This window comes from Scyliorhinus torazame, chromosome 3 (genome assembly GCF_047496885.1).
Source record: "Scyliorhinus torazame isolate Kashiwa2021f chromosome 3, sScyTor2.1, whole genome shotgun sequence".
NCBI classification, from domain to species: Eukaryota; Metazoa; Chordata; class Chondrichthyes; order Carcharhiniformes; family Scyliorhinidae; genus Scyliorhinus; species Scyliorhinus torazame.
The window spans coordinates 314,756,070-314,771,843 of record NC_092709.1 but is presented as its reverse complement, the minus strand read 5'-3'; the positions used below and the strand labels follow the sequence as shown (position 1 = coordinate 314,771,843).

Here is a 15,774-nt window from a genome sequence, read left to right as displayed (position 1 = left end):
GATGTGGAGGGGATATTTTCTCTCGTGGGAGAACCTAGAACTCGGGGTTATTGTTTAAAAATAAGGAATCGTGAATTTAAGGCTGGGATTAGGGGGAAAAAAGAGGGTTGTGAGTCTTTGGAACTCTCTTCCTGAGAAGGTGGTGCAAGCAGAGTCTTTGATGTTGTTTAAAGGCAGATTCCTCACGGCGCCGAGGTCGTAGGTTCGATCCCGGCTCTGGGTCACTGTCTGTGTGGAGTTTGCACATTCTCCCTGTGTTTGTGTGGATTTCACCCCCACAACCCAAAGATGTGCAGGGTAGGTGGGTTGGCCGCGCTAAATTGCCCCTTAATTGGAATAAATGAATTGGGTACTCTAAATTTATTTGAAAAAAATCTATAATGTAAATATGGTTATGATTAACCATATGTGAACGTTCAATCCCATCTTTAGAATCAGCGAGTTTACAATTTGAATTTAAAATTTGATATCTGATATTAATAGGATTCTGTATCAGCCATGTTCTTATTGAACGGTGGAGCAGGCACGAGAGGTCAAGAGGCCTACTCTTGCCTCTAATTCATTTGGTTGTAAATATATTCTGGATTGGATTGGATTGGATTTGCTTATTGTCACGTGTACCGAGATACAGTGAAAAGTATTTTTCTGCGTGCAACTCAACAGATCATCAAGTACATGAAAATAAAATAAAAGGAAATACAGAATAGGGCAACACAAGGCACACAATGTAAATACATAGACACCGACATTGGGTGAAGCATTCAGGAGTGTAGTATTAATCCGATCAGTCCATAAGAGGGTTGTTTAGGAGTCTGGTAACAGCGGGGAAGAAGCTGTTTTTGAATCTGTTTTTGCGTGTTCTCAGACTTTTGTATCTCCTGCCCGATGGAAGAAGTTGGAAGAGTGAGTAAGTCGGGTGGGAGGGGCCTTTGATTATGCTGCTTGCTTTCCCAAGGCAGCAGGAGATGTGAAGAATGATGAAACAACTGCATTGCCATTTGATCAGCACACCATTATAAATAAATGTGACCTAAAAAAAAAAACTTTACACTTTTAATTGTATATCTGTTCTTTGAATTAGTTTTACACCGCAGAAGGCAACCATTTGGTTCATTTGCACCCAGTTCAGCTCTTTGCAAATGTTGCTCTATTCACCTGCCCTTTACCCATACACTTTGAATTTTTTCTGTCTGCTATGCCACTAAAATAATAGGTTCCATTTGGTTAAGATAATGGATTTTATTCACTCATGCTAACATCCATTGTACGTTTTGCTTTGACTGACAGGTGTGTATGCCCCTAGGCCTTCATAGACAATTTCCAGAGAATAACCTGCAACTCATGGTGCAGTCTGGTGCGAAGGGCTCAGCCGTTAATACTATGCAGGTATTTTTCTTTGAAAACAATTGAGCAATTTTATGCCATAATTTGTATGCACATCTTTTATGTAATGCAAATACTGAAGTGCGGTCTGGAAAATCTAGTTGATTTTGCTTTTGAGGAAGTCACTAGCCTGGTGCACAGGGGAAGTATCTTTGGATGTTGCCTGTATTAAATTCCAGAATCATTCTATGGGCTCTGCAGAAGAAATTATTAAGGATACGCAATTGGAGGTAACCTTGTGATATGGCTCGCAAATTGACGGAGAGGGACAGAGTGTAGAGGTAAAGGATTGCTCGCTGATTGACAAGATGTGGTAAATGGTGTTCCCTAGCGTTCCTGTACTGGGGCTTCAGATTTTAACCATTAAACAGTTTATTAATGACATGGAGGAAGGAATTGGTATATTCACATTTCTAACTAAATTAAGAGACATTGTAAATGTTATTGTTAGTGGCAAGGGGTTGCAAAAAGACAGAAAAATGAAGTGAATGGGCGCTACTTCCGCAACTGGTATCATAGAATCATAGAAGGAGTACAGAAGGAGACCATTCAGCCCATCGACTCTGCACCGGCCCTTGGGAAAGTGCACCCTACTTAAGCACCTGCCTCCAACCTAGTAACTCAGTAACTAGTAACTAGTAACTCCCCGTAACTCAGTAACCCCACCTAACCTTTTTGGACACTAAGGACAATTTAGCATGGCCAATCCATCTAACCTGCACGCCTTTGGACTGTGGGAGGAAACCGGGGCACCCGGAGGAAACCCACACAGACACAGGGAGGACGTGCTGACTGCACGGACTGGAGTTCAGAATGGGGTTATCTGAGATCATCCACTTTGGAATTGAGAAAGGCAGAATATTTTCTTAATAGTGAGAGACCAGAAGCTGTGGAGGAACAAAATCATTTGGATACACAAGTGGCCAATCTCACTTCACTTGGAATCCCTGAAAATCAGCAAAGCGACAGAGCCATTTTCCAGATGACCATTTAAAAAATGTTTGAAATTGTAATGTTCTGTGAACCAAGTGAATTTGTCTTTGATTACGATTCTCATGAAGTGATAAAATATAAAGTCACGAGTAAACTGATGATTTTTTTTTTTGTTTCCAGATTTCGTGTCTTCTTGGTCAAATTGAGCTGGAAGGAAGGCGACCTCCACTGATGCCATCTGGGAAATCTTTGCCCTGTTTCCAACCTTATGACTTCACTCCGCTATCTGGCGGTTTTGTCACTGGCCGATTCCTCACTGGTATCAGCCCTCCGGTAGGCAAATATGCATTATTAAGGGTTTTGGCATCCATTATTTTGTTGTCAAGTTGAAATTGGTGATACCAGTACTGTCCTTGCATGATTATTGCTTGTAAAAACTAATTGGAGGATACAGTTGTTTAATCGGTTCCTTTTTGCTCAGAGGAACGTTGGAAACAGCAGGGTTCTCCTGCAATCCCCTCTACTTCATTCTGCAGTGAAGGGGTGTGACACTTTTCTAATGTTAGTTACTAGGAATGAGAGTTTCTCCTATATTAGCAAAGGAAAAGCGGCATTGAGGCTGCAGATGGTAATGGTAGTTCTTTCGCCCATATAGTACGGGCCATATAGTCCGGGGAAAAAGAAAATTGCAATCACGGATTCCGCGACATGTCGCTGGTCCGCGGACTCTGATTCATCCGGTCCGCCATCAAATCAGCGACTCGATGATCTAGATGTCACTTTTAAAGTACCCATTGGAAAACGTGGCCCGTCTCTGATGTGGGAGGGGATAATCGCTTCCTACCTTTGCGTCATCGTCAAAAGCGACATTGGCTGTCTCACCATATTTCCCGCTCCATTACCGAACCCGCCCAGGAGGGAAAACCCCAGCCTAGCTATCAGCAATGGTTCAAGAGGTAGCGTTCTTGGCTCTCGTGTCAGAATGTTGTGGGTTCAAGTTGCATGCAGTAATGAGAGGGTGCTGCCCTGTCCAAGGTTCCATCTTTCAGCTAAGAACATCATAAGAGAAGAACGAGGCACAGGAGTAGACCATGATCCCACTCCATTATTCAATATGATTGTGGCTGGTCTTTGGCCTCCACTTAACCTGTTTCACATATTCATTGACTTCCCGCAGGACCAAAAAATGTATCTATCTCAGCCTTAAGTAAACTCAATGATTTAACCGCTATGGGTCAAATCAGTGCTCTGTCTAACCCCCTCATGGGTGTAAACAATCCGCTGGCACTATTTTGAAGAAGAACAGGGAAATTCCCTTGGACAATATTTATTCCTGGACAACTTCACTTAAAAAACAAATGTTTGGTCATTATCGCATATGCTGTTTGTGAGATTTTGCTGTGTCCGAGTTGAAGATTGTTTACAACATTTCAAAAGTGTGGACTTAGTTAATTGTAAAGTGCTTTGGGATGACTCCTTTGTATATCAAAGATCCATCGAACTCAGCCTTGAATAAATTCAATGCACAGCCTCCACTGCCTTCTGTGGAGCAGAATTCTACAGACAAAGGGGAAACTTCGTATTTTTAAAATGTGTCCCCTAATTCTAGTTCCCCCCACATACACACACACATTCACACGCACACACACACACACACAGGTTTCCACACTGTCAAGTCCCCTCAGGATCTTTTGTGTTTCAATAAGCTCACCTCTCATTCATCTAATCTCCAATGGGTACGGAATTCAACCTTACTTTATGAGATAAGTCCTTCATCCTAGGAATGAGTTGGGTGAATCTTCGCCGAACTGCTCCCATGGACACCAAATAACTGCAGTAAAGCTTCTAAAATGTTTATATTCATTCCCCTTATAATTTACGTCAATATTCCATGTGCCTCCTTGATCACACACTGCAGCTGTATACTAACTTGTGATTCATTTAACCATGGTTATGTACAATTGAAGCAATATTTTGTATTTCACTTCTCGTTTTGAGAGAGGGGTCAAAAAACCATTAGCCTTTTTGGAGCTGAACACTAGCTTTTTGTGATTTTATGTATATGGACACCTAAATCCCATTGCTCCTCCACCATGCCTAGCCTCTTGCCATTATAATAAAATTTGGTTTGGTTTCCTTGGATCCAAATTTGATGACCTCACACTTGCCTTCATTGAATTCCATCTGCCACCAATTTGCTCACTTGCGTAATCCATGTCCCTTTGTGACCTGTATTCACTAGAGTTTAGAAGAATGGAAGGAGATCTGATTGAAACATATAAAATTCTAACAGGGCTGGGCAGACTAGGTGCAGGGAGGATGTTTTCTTTGGTGGGGAATCGAGAACCACGAGACACACTCTCAGCGTATGAGATAGACTATTTAGGACTGAGATGAAGAAAAAAAATTCCACTCATAGGGTAGTGAACCTGTATAATTCTCAACCTTCTATAGAAGGATATTGTTGAGGCCAAGTCACTGAATGTATTCAAGAAAGAGTTGGATGATGTTTTAGATTTTAATGGCATCAAGGGGTATGGGGAGAAAGTGGGAATATGGTATTGAGATCAAGGATCAGCTATGATCATCGTGAATGGCAGAGCAGGCTTGAATGGCCTACTCCTCCTAGTTTCTATGTTTCCATCTACACAACTTGCTGCTGAATGTATTAATTGGGGGTGCTGGGCAGTGGAGGTGGGTGGTGATAGTGGCAGGGAGTGAAAGGCAGAATTCTAGAAGGAACAAAGTAACAGTGACCCTGATCACAGTAGATTGTAAATCTTGTTTCATAAGCTTTCATGGAAGGAAAATTACTTCAATTGTTGGCACAAAAGTCTAAAAGTGATAAGCCAGTGCAAGTTGTTTGCAATTATGAAAATACGAATGGCATCTATTTTTACATGTTGAATTCTTGTACTCTAGGAATTTTTCTTTCACTGTATGGCTGGCCGAGAAGGTTTGGTGGACACTGCTGTGAAGACCAGTCGTTCTGGGTATCTTCAAAGGTACAGAACTATTTAAGCTTTAAATGCTGAAATATACTTTTAATTTTGTCACTTTGTTTGTCTTTCCCCTTTTGTGTGTTTTCCCCTCTTTCCATAACAACAGTACTAAGCTAATGCAAGGATGGATGCAGTTTGTCTTGTAGATTACTCAGTGATACTGTGTCAGCCGTGGCTCAGTGGAAGCACTCTCCTCTTTGAGTTAGGAGATTGTGGGTTTGAGTTGCACCTCAGACTTGAGCACAATAATCTAGACTAACACTCCTGTGCAGTGCCGAGGTTGTGCTGCACTGCCAGAGTGGCATTTTTCAGTTGAGACAATAAACTACAGTTTGTCTGCCCGGGATGTAAAAGATTCCATGACCCTATTTCAAAGAAGAGCAAGTGCCCCAGTGCCTTGGCCAATATTTCTTTCCTCAATTGACATCACTTAAAACAAATGATCGATCACCTGGTTAATATCACATTGCCATTGCTGTGTGGAAATAGAATCATAGACTGGTTACAGCGCAGAACGGGGCCATTCAGCCACCTTCATGGTCCTGCCAAGCTCTCTTCATAGTTCTGGGAAAAAGGCAGGCGAGTGGACTAACCATGCTAGTCTGGCACATCACTTATTACATCCTGCCAATCCGAAAAAAATCTACTTATCCCGACTCTGCTTCCTGTTAGCTAATCAATCCTTTATCCATGCTAATATGTTACTTCCTACACCTGTGTGATATTTGATATGGCACCTTATCAAATGCCTTCTGGAAATCTATGTACCCCACATACACATGTTCCCTTTTATCCACCTTGCTTGTAACTTCCTCTGATCTGGGGTGAAATTCTCTGGTACTGGCGCGATGTCTGCCGACCGGCGCCAAAATGGCGCAAATCAGTCGGGCATCGCGCCGCCCCAAAGGTGCGGAATCCTCCGCATCTTGGGGGGCCCAGCCCTAACCTTGAGGGGCTAGGCCCGCGCCGGACTGATTTCCGCCCCGCCAGCTGGCGGAAAAGGCCTTTGGTACCCCGCCAGCTGGCGCGGAAATGACATTGCCGGGCGGCGCATGCGCTGGAGCGTTAGCGGCCGCTCACGGCATCACCGCGCATGCGCAGTGGAGGGAGTCTCTTCCGCCTCCGTCATGGTGGAGACCGTGGCGAAGGCGGAAGGATAAGAGTGCCCCCACGGCACAGGTCCGCCCGCGGATCGGTGGGCCCCGATCGCGGGCCAGGCCACCGTGGGAGCACCCCCCGGGGCCAGATCGCCCCGCGCCCCCCTCAGGATCACGGAGCCCGCCCGTGTCGCCTTGTCCCGCTGGTAAGAAAGGTGGTTTAATCCACGCCGGCGGGACAGGCATCCTAGCAGCGGGACTTCGGCCCATCCTGGCCGGAGAATCGCCGGGGGGGGGGGGGGGGGCGCCAACCGGCGCAGCGCGATTCCCGCCCCTGCCGAATCTCCGGTGCCGGAGAATTTGGCAACCGGTGGGGGCGGGATTCACGCCAGCCCCCGGCGATTCTCCGATCCGGCGGGGGGTCGGAGAATCTAGCCCCGATCCTCTTAATTCTGCCTGATCACATTATGATTTTCTAAGCATCCTGCTGTAACCTCCTTAAGAATGGATTCTACCAACTTACCGAGGATAGAAGTCAAATTCTGCGGTTATTAAGTGGCTGTGATACAACTCAAATGAAACATGTTGGGGGAATGGAATATAGCCTGTGAAGTGAATTTGTGTCTTGTGGCCTGGCTCATTTTAAAAATCATGGGACCCGGTGTCGTGAGGCAGCTGTGCAAACCACTGCACCACCGTGCTGCCCGACCTGGCTCATTACTGATGCAACCTGCTTGGGAACTTGAAAATTCTAAAGCGTAATGTGCTAAATTGTACAGTTGTTATGCAAAAGGAGCCGTTCATAGTATCATAGAAAGTTTGTAGCACAGAAAGAGACCATTTGACTAATCGTTTCTGTGCTGGCTGAGAAATGAGCCACCCAGCCTCTCTCCATTTTCCAGCATTCAGTCCGTAACCCTGCAGATTACAGCACTTTGGTTATTTAAAAAAATTCTTTGATGGTATGTGGGCGTCGCTGGCTGGACCAGCAATTTGTTTTATTGCCAATCCCTGAGGGCATACAGTGTCAACCACATTGCTGTGGATCTGGAGTGGCATATAGGTCAGACCACGCAAGGCTGACAAGTTTCCTTCCCTAAAGGACATTAGTGAACCAACTGGGGGTTTTATGACAACCGACCATGGTTTTGTGGTCATCATTAGGCTTTTAATTCCAGATTTCTATTGTTTTCAAATTTTGGCATTTGCCGTGGTGAGATTTGAACCAGGTTCCGCAAAGCAGTACCCTGGGTCTCTGGATTTCTTTAAAAAAAAAAATATTTTATTGAAAATTTTTGGTCAACCAACACAGTACATTGTGCATCCTTTACACAATATTATAACAACACAAATAACAATGACCTATTTTATAAACATAAAATGAATAAATAATAAATAACAAAAATGAAAACTAACCCTAATTGGCAACTGCCTTATCACAAGTAACACTCTCCAAAAATATACTTTAACAGTCCAATATATAATTATCTGTAGCAACGACCTATACATATTATACAGTATATATTAACAACCTTGAGAGTCCTTCTGGTTCCTCCCCCCCCCCCCCCCCCCCCGATCCTGGGCTGCTGCTGCTGCCTTCTTTTTTCCATTCCATCTATCTTTCTGCGAGGTATTCGACGAACGGTTGCCACCGCCTGGTGAACCCTTGAGCCGACCCCCTTAGGACGAATTTAATCCGCTCTAGCTTTATAAACCCTGCCATGTCATTTATCCAGGTCTCCACCCCCGGGGGCTTGGCTTCTTTCCACATTAGCAATATCCTACGCCGGGCTACGAGGGACGCAAAGGCCAAAACATCGGCCTCTCTCACCTCCTGCACTCCCGGCTCTTGTGCAACCCCAAATATAGCCAACCCCCAGCTTGGTTCGACCCGGACCCCCACTACTTTTGAAAGCACCTTTGTCACCCCCATCCAAAACCCCTGTAGTGCAGGGCATGACCAAAACATATGGGTATGATTCGCTGGGCTTCTCGAGCCCCTCGCAAACCTATCCTCCACCTCAAAAAATGTACTGAGCCGTGCTCCAGTCATATGCGCCCTGTGTAATACCTTAAACTGAATCAGGCTTAGCCTGGCACACGAGGACGACGAGTTTACCCTGCTTAGGGCATCTGCCCACAGCCCCTCCTCGATCTCCTCCCCCAGCTCTTCTTCCCATTTCCCTTTTAGTTCATCTATCATAGTCTCCCCTTCGTCCCTCATTTCCCTATATATATCTGACACCTTACCATCCCCCACCCATGTCTTTGAGATCACTCTGTCCTGCACCTCTTGTGTCGGGAGCTGCGGGAATTCCCTCACCTGTTGCCTCGCAAAAGCCCTCAGTTGCATATACCTGAATGCATTCCCTTGGGGCAACCCATATTTCTCAGTCAGCGCTCCCAGACTCGCAAACTTCCCATCCACAAACAGATCTTTCAGTTGCGTTATTCCTGCTTTTTGCCACATTCCATATCCCCCATCCATTCCCCCCGGGTCAAACCTATGGTTGTTTCTTATCGGGGACCCCCCCAAGGCTCCAGTCTTTCCCCTATGCCGTCTCCACTGTCCCCAAATCTTCAGTGTAGCCACCACCACCGGGCTTGTGGTGTAGTTCCTCGGTGAGAACGGCAATGGGGCTGTCACCATAGCCTGTAGGCTAGTCCCCCCTACAGGACGCCCTCTCTAATCTCTTCTACGCCGCTCCCTCCTCCTCTCCCATCCACTTACTCACCATTGAAATATTAGCGGCCCAATAATCCTCACTTAGGCTCGGTAGTGCCAGCCCCCCCCCTATCCCTGCTACGCTGTAAGAATCCCTTCCTCACTCTCGGGGTCTTCCCGGCCCACACAAAACCCATGATGCTCTTTTCGATCCTTTTAAAAAAAGCCTTCGTGATCACCACCGGGAGGCACTTAAACACAAAGAGGAATCTCGGGAGGACTACCATCTTAACCGCCTGCACCCTCCCTGCCAGTGGCAGGGATACCATATCCCATCTCTTGAAATCCTCCTCCATTTGTTCCACCAACCAGGTTAAATTTAACCTATGCAATGTGCCCCAATTCTTGGCTATCTGGATCCCCAGGTAACGAAAGTCCCTTGTTACCTTCCTCAACGGTAGGTCCTCTATTTCTCTACTCTGCTCCCTTGGATGCACCACAAACAACTCACTTTTCCCCATGTTCAATTTATACCCTGAAAAATCCCCAAACTCCCCAAGTATCCGCATTATTTCTGGCATCCCCTCCGCCGGGTCTGCCACATATAGTAACAAATCGTCCGCATACAAAGATACCCGGTGTTCTCCTCTAAGTACTCCCCTCCACTTCTTGGAACCCCTCAACGCTATCGCCAGGGGCTCAATCGCCAGTGCAAACAATAATGGGGACAGAGGGCATCCCTGCCTTGTCCCTCTATGGAGCCGTAAATATGCAGATCCCCGTCCATTCGTGACCACGCTCGCCACTGGGGCCCTATACAACAGCTGCACCCATCTAACATACCCCTCTCCAAAACCAAATCTCCTCAACACCTCCCACAAATAATCCCACTCCACTCTATCAAATGCTTTCTCGGCATCCATCGCCACTACTATCTCCGTTTCCCCCTCTGGTGGGGGCATCATCATTACCCCTAACAGCCTCCGTATATTCGTCTTCAGCTGTCTCCCCTTCACAAACCCAGTTTGGTCCTCGTGGACCACCCCCGGGACACATTCCTCTATTCTCATTGCCATTACCTTGGCCAGGATCTTGGCATCTACATTTAGGAGGGAAATAGGTCGAAAGGACCCGCATTGTAGCGGGTCCTTTTCCTTCTTTAAGAGAAGCGATATCGTTGCTTCAGACACAGTCGGGGGCAGTTGTCCCCTTTCCTTTGCCTCATTAAAGGTCCTTGTCAATACTGGGGCGAGCAAGTCCACATATTTTCTATAGAATTCGACTGGGAATCCATCCGGTCCCGGGGCCTTTCCCGCCTGCATGCTCCTAATTCCTTTAACCACTTCTTCTGCCTCGATCTGTGCTCTTCCACCTTGGGAAATTCCAGCCGATCCAAAAAGCCCATCATTCTCTCCCTCCCATCCGGGGGTTGAGCTTCATATAATTTTTTATAAAATGTCTTGAACACTCCATTCACTCTCTCCGCTCCCCGCTCCATCTCTCCTTCCTCATCCCTCACTCCCCCTATTTCCCTCGCTGCTCCCCTTTTCCTCAATTGGTGTGCCAGCAACCTGCTCGCCTTCTCCCCATATTCGTACTGTACACCCTGTGCCTTCCTCCATTGTGCCTCTGCAGTGCCTGTAGTCAGCAAGTCAAATTCTACATGTAGCCTTTGCCTTTCCCTGTACAGTCCCTCCTCCGGTGCTTCTGCATATTGTCTGTCCACCCTCAAAAGTTCTTGCAGCAACCGCTCCCGTTCCTTACTCTCCTGCTTCCCTTTATGTGCCCATATTGATATCAGCTCCCCTCTAACCACCGCCTTCAACGCCTCCCAGACCACTCCCACCTGGACCTCCCCATTATCATTGAGTTCAAGTACTTTTCAATGCACCCCCTCACCCTTAGACACACCCCCTCATCTGCCATTAGTCCCATGTCCATTCTCCAGGATGGGCGCCCTCCTGTTTCCTCCCCTATCTCCAAGTCCACCCAGTGTGGAGCGTGATCCGAAATGGCTATAGCCGTATACTCCGTTCCCCTCACCTTCGGGATCAATGCCCTTCCCAGCACAAAAAAGTCTATTCGCGAGTAGACTTTATGGACATAGGAGAAAAACGAGAACTCCTTACTCCTAGGTCTGCTAAATCTCCACGGGTCTACACCTCCCATCTGCTCCATAAAATCTTTAAGTACCTTGGCTGCTAACGGCCTCCTTCCAGTCCTGGACTTTGACCTATCCAGCCCTGGTTCCAACACCGTATTAAAATCTCCCCCCATTATCAGCTTTCCCATCTCTAGGTCCGGAATGCGTCCTAGCATCCGCCTCATAAAATTGGCATCATCCCAGTTCGGGGCATATACGTTTACCAAAACCACCGTCTCCCCCTGTAGTTTGCCACTCACCATCACGTATCTGCCCCCGTTATCCGCCACTATAGTCTTTGCCTCGAACATTACCCGCTTCCCCACTAATATAGCCACCCCCCTGTTTTTCGCATCTAGCCCCGAATGGAACACCTGCCCCACCCATCCTTTGCGTAGCCTAACCTGGTCTATCAGTTTCAGGTGCGTTTCCTGTAACATAACCACATCTGCCTTAAGTTTCTTAAGGGGTGCGAGTACCCGTGCCCTCTTTATCGGCCCGTTCAGCCCTCTCACGTTCCACGTGATCAGCCGAGTTGGGGGGCTTCCTACCCCCCCCCCCCCCCCCCCCCCCCTTGTCGATTAGCCATCACCTTTTTCCAGCTCCTCACCCGGTTCCCACGCAGCTGTATCTCCCCCAGGCGGTGCCCCCCCGCCCATCCTCTCCCATACCAGCTCCCCCCTCTCCCCAGCAGCAGCAACCCAGTAATTCCCCCCTCCCACCCCCCGCCCCCACTAGATCCCCCGCTAGCATAATTACTCCCCCCATGTTGCTCCCAGAAGTCAGCAAACTCTGGCTGACCTCGGCTTTCCCCTGTGACCTCGGCTCGCACCGTGCGACGCCCCCTCCTTCCTGCTTCTCTATTCCCGCCATGATTATCATAGCGCGGGAACCAAGCCCGCGCTGCTCCCTTGGCCCCGCCCCTAATGGCCAACGCCCCATCTCCTCCACCTCCCCTCTTCCCCCCATCACCACCTGTGGGAGAGAGAAAAGTTACCACATCGCAGGATTAGTACATAAAACCCCTCTTTGCCCCCCCACATTCGCCCCACCACTTTGTTCGAACGTTCTTTTTAATAACCCGCTCATTCCAGTTTTTCTTCCACAATAAAAGTCCACGCTTCATCCGCCGTCTCAAAGTAGTGGTGCCTCCCTCGATATGTGACCCACAGTCTTGCCGGTTGCAGCATTCCAAATTTTATCTTCTTTTTATGAAGCACCGCCTTGGCCCGATTAAAGCTCGCCACCTCCGCACTCCAGTCTTGATAAACGCGGATCACCGCGTTCTCCCATTTACTGCTCCGAGTTTTCTTCGCCCATCTAAGGACCATTTCTCTATCCTTAAAACGGAGGAATCTCACCACTATGGCTCTGGGAATTTCTCCTGCTCTCGGTCCTCGCGCCATCACTCGGTATGCTCCCTCCACCTCCAACGGACCCGCCGGGGCCTCCGCTCCCTTTAACGAGTGCAGCATCGTGCTCACATATGCCCCGACATCCGCTCCCTCCACACCTTCAGGAAGACCAAGAATCCTCAGGTTGTTCCTCCTTGCGTTGTTTTTCAGTGCCTCCAACCTTTCCACACATCGTTTCTGATGTGCCTCATGCGTCTCCGTCTTCACCACCAGGCCCTGTATGTCGTCCTCATTCTCGGCTGCCTTTGCCTTCACGACCCGAAGCTCCCGCTCCTGGGTCTTTTGTTCCTCCTTTTGCCCTTCGATCGCCTGTAGTATCGGGGCCAACAGCTCTTTCTTCATTTCCTTTTTGAGCTCTTCCACACAGCATTTCAAGAACTCTTGTTGTTCAGGGCCCCATGTTAAACTGCCACCTTCCGACGCCATCTTGGTTTTTGCTTGCCTTCCTTGCTGCTGTTCTAAAGGATCCACTGCAATCCGGCCACTTTCTCCTCCTTTTTCCATCCGTATCCAGGGGGGATTCCCTTCTGGTTTACCACACAGTGTTTTTAGCCGTCAAAATTGCCGTTGGGGCTCCTATCAAGAGCCCAAAAGTCCGTTTCACCGGGAGCTGCCGAAACGTGCGACTCAGCTGGTCATCGCCGCACCCGGAAGTCTGTTGTAACTTTTCATATGGCATTTGGAATAAAGTACTTTTTTTTTTTTTTAAAGCCTGGGAGGAAATTGAGGAGGGTCTGAACATTATTTTCCAATCCTCAGCAAGCTGGATCCGAAATTGGCTCAGTGGCAGGAAACAAAGGGTACTTGTTGATGGATGTTTTTGCGACTGGAAAGTTTGTTTCCATTGGAATTCTGCAGGCCTCAGAACTGCTTTTTTGTGGTGTCTATATTAAAGATTTGGGAGTAAACGTAGGGGGAACGTTCAAGAAAAGTTTGCAGACAACACAAAAATTGGCTGCGTGGTAGACAGCGAGGAGGGTGGTTAGACTGTCGGAAGGTATCGATGGGCTGGTCAGGTGGGTAGAAAAGCAACAAATGGATTTCAACCCAGAGAACTGAGGGTGATACATTTGGGGAGTCAAACAAGGCAGTGGACGACACAGTAATTGGGAAGTTACTCAAAGGTGGAGAGGAAGTGAGGGATTAATAACCCGCTCATTCCTGGGAGTACAGTACGAATATGGGGAGAATGGCGAGCAGGTTGCTGGCACACCAATTGAGGAAAAGGGGAGCAGCGAGGGAAATAGGGGGAGTGAGGGATGAGTGAATGGAGTGTTCAAGACATTTTATAAAAAATTATATGAAGCTCAACCCCCGGATGGGAGGGAGAGAATGATGGGCTTCTTGGATCGGCTGGAATTTCCCAAGGTGGAAGAGCAGGAAAGGGGGGGACTGGGAGCACAGATCGAGGTAGAAGAAGTGGTGAAAGGAATTAGGAGCATGCAGGCGGGAAAGGCCCCGGGACCGGATGGATTCCCAGTCGAATTCTATAGAAAATATGTGGACTTGCTCGCCCCGGTACTGACGAGGACCTTTAATGAGGCAAAGGAAAGGGGACAACTGCCCCCAACTATGTCTGAAGCAACGATATCGCTTCTCTTAAAGAAGGAAAAGGACCCGCTACAATGAGGGTCCTATAGACCTATTTCCCTCCTAAATGTAGATGCCAAGGTCCTGGCCAAGGTAATGGCAATGAGAATAGAGGAATGTGTCCCGGGGGTGGTCCACGAGGACCAAACTGGGTTTGTGAAGGGGAGACAGCTGAACACGAATATACGGAGGTTGTTAGGGGTAATGATGATGGCCCCACCATTATCATAGAATTTACAGAGCAGAAGGAGGCCATTCAGCCCATCGAGTCTGCACCGGTTCTTGGAAAGAGCACCCTACCCAAGGTCAACACCGCCACCCTATCCCCATAACCCAGTAACCCCACGGGCAATTTTGGACACTAAGGGCAATTTATCATGGCCAATCCACCTAACCCGCACATCTTTGGACTGTGGGAGGAAACCGGAGCACCCGGAGGAAACCCACGCACACACGGGGAGGATGTGCAGACTCCGCACAGACAGTGACTCAAGCCAGAATCGAACCTGGGACCCTGGAGCTGTGAAGCAATTGTGCTATCCACAAGGCTACCGTGCTGCCCCCTAGAGGGAGAAACGGAGATAGTAGTGGCGATGGATGCCGAGAAAGCATTTGATAGAGTGGAGTGGGATTATTTGTGGGAGGTGTTGAGGAGATTTGGTTTTGGAGAGGGGTATGTTAGATGGGTGCAGCTGTTGTATAGGGCCCCAGTGGCGAGCGTGGTCACGAATGGACGGGGATCTGCATATTTACGGCTCCATAGAGGGACAAGGCAGGGATGCCCTCTGTCCCCATTATTGTTTGCACTGGCGATTGAGCCCCTGGCGATAGCGTTGAGGGGTTCCAAGAAGTGGAGGGGAGTACTTGGGGGAGGAGAAGAGCACTGGGTATCTTTGTATGCGGACGATTTGCTACTATACGTGGCGGACCCGGCGGAGGGGATGCCAGAAATAATGCGGATACTTGGGGAGTTTGGGGATTTTTCAGGGTATAAATTGAACATGGGGAAAAGTGAGTTGTTTGTGGTGCATCCAGGGGAGCAGAGTAGAGAAATAGAGGACCTACCGTTGAGGAAGGTAACAAGGGACTTCCGTTACCTGGGGATCCAGATAGCTAAGAATTGGGGCACATTGCATAGGTTAAATTTAACGCGGTTGGTGCAACAGATGGAGGAGGATTTCAAGAGATGGGATATGGTATCCCTGTCAATGGCAGGGAGGGTGCAGGCGGTTAAGATGGTGGTCCTCCCGAGATTCCTCTTTGTGTTTCAGTGCCTCCCGGTGGTGATCACAAAGGCTTTTTTTAAAAGGATTGAAAAGAGCATCATGGGTTTTGTGTGGGCCGGGAAGACCCCGAGAGTGAGGAAGGGATTCTTACAGCGTAGCAGGGATAGGGCGGGGCTGGCACTACCGAGCCTAAGTGAGTATTATTGGGCCGCTAATATTTCAATGGTGAGTAAGTGGATGGGAGAGGAGGAGGGAGCGGTGTGGAAGAGATTAGAGAGGGCGTCCTGTAGGGGGACTAGCCTACAGGCTATGGTGACAGC

The 15,774-nt window shown here is 48.1% G+C and overlaps 1 protein-coding gene across 2 annotated transcripts in view; it reads left to right on the top strand.

Moving 5' to 3' along the window:
- Positions 1 to 15,774, top strand: part of polr1a (RNA polymerase I subunit A) — a 169,260-nt gene that overhangs the window by 63,885 nt on the left and 89,601 nt on the right. For both annotated transcript variants that reach the window (XM_072497568.1, XM_072497569.1), the window contains exons 19-21: positions 1,288 to 1,386; positions 2,497 to 2,649; positions 5,239 to 5,321. In XM_072497568.1, the coding sequence (XP_072353669.1) occupies positions 1,288 to 1,386; positions 2,497 to 2,649; positions 5,239 to 5,321 (335 nt within the window). The remainder of the gene's footprint in view (positions 1 to 1,287; positions 1,387 to 2,496; positions 2,650 to 5,238; positions 5,322 to 15,774) is intronic.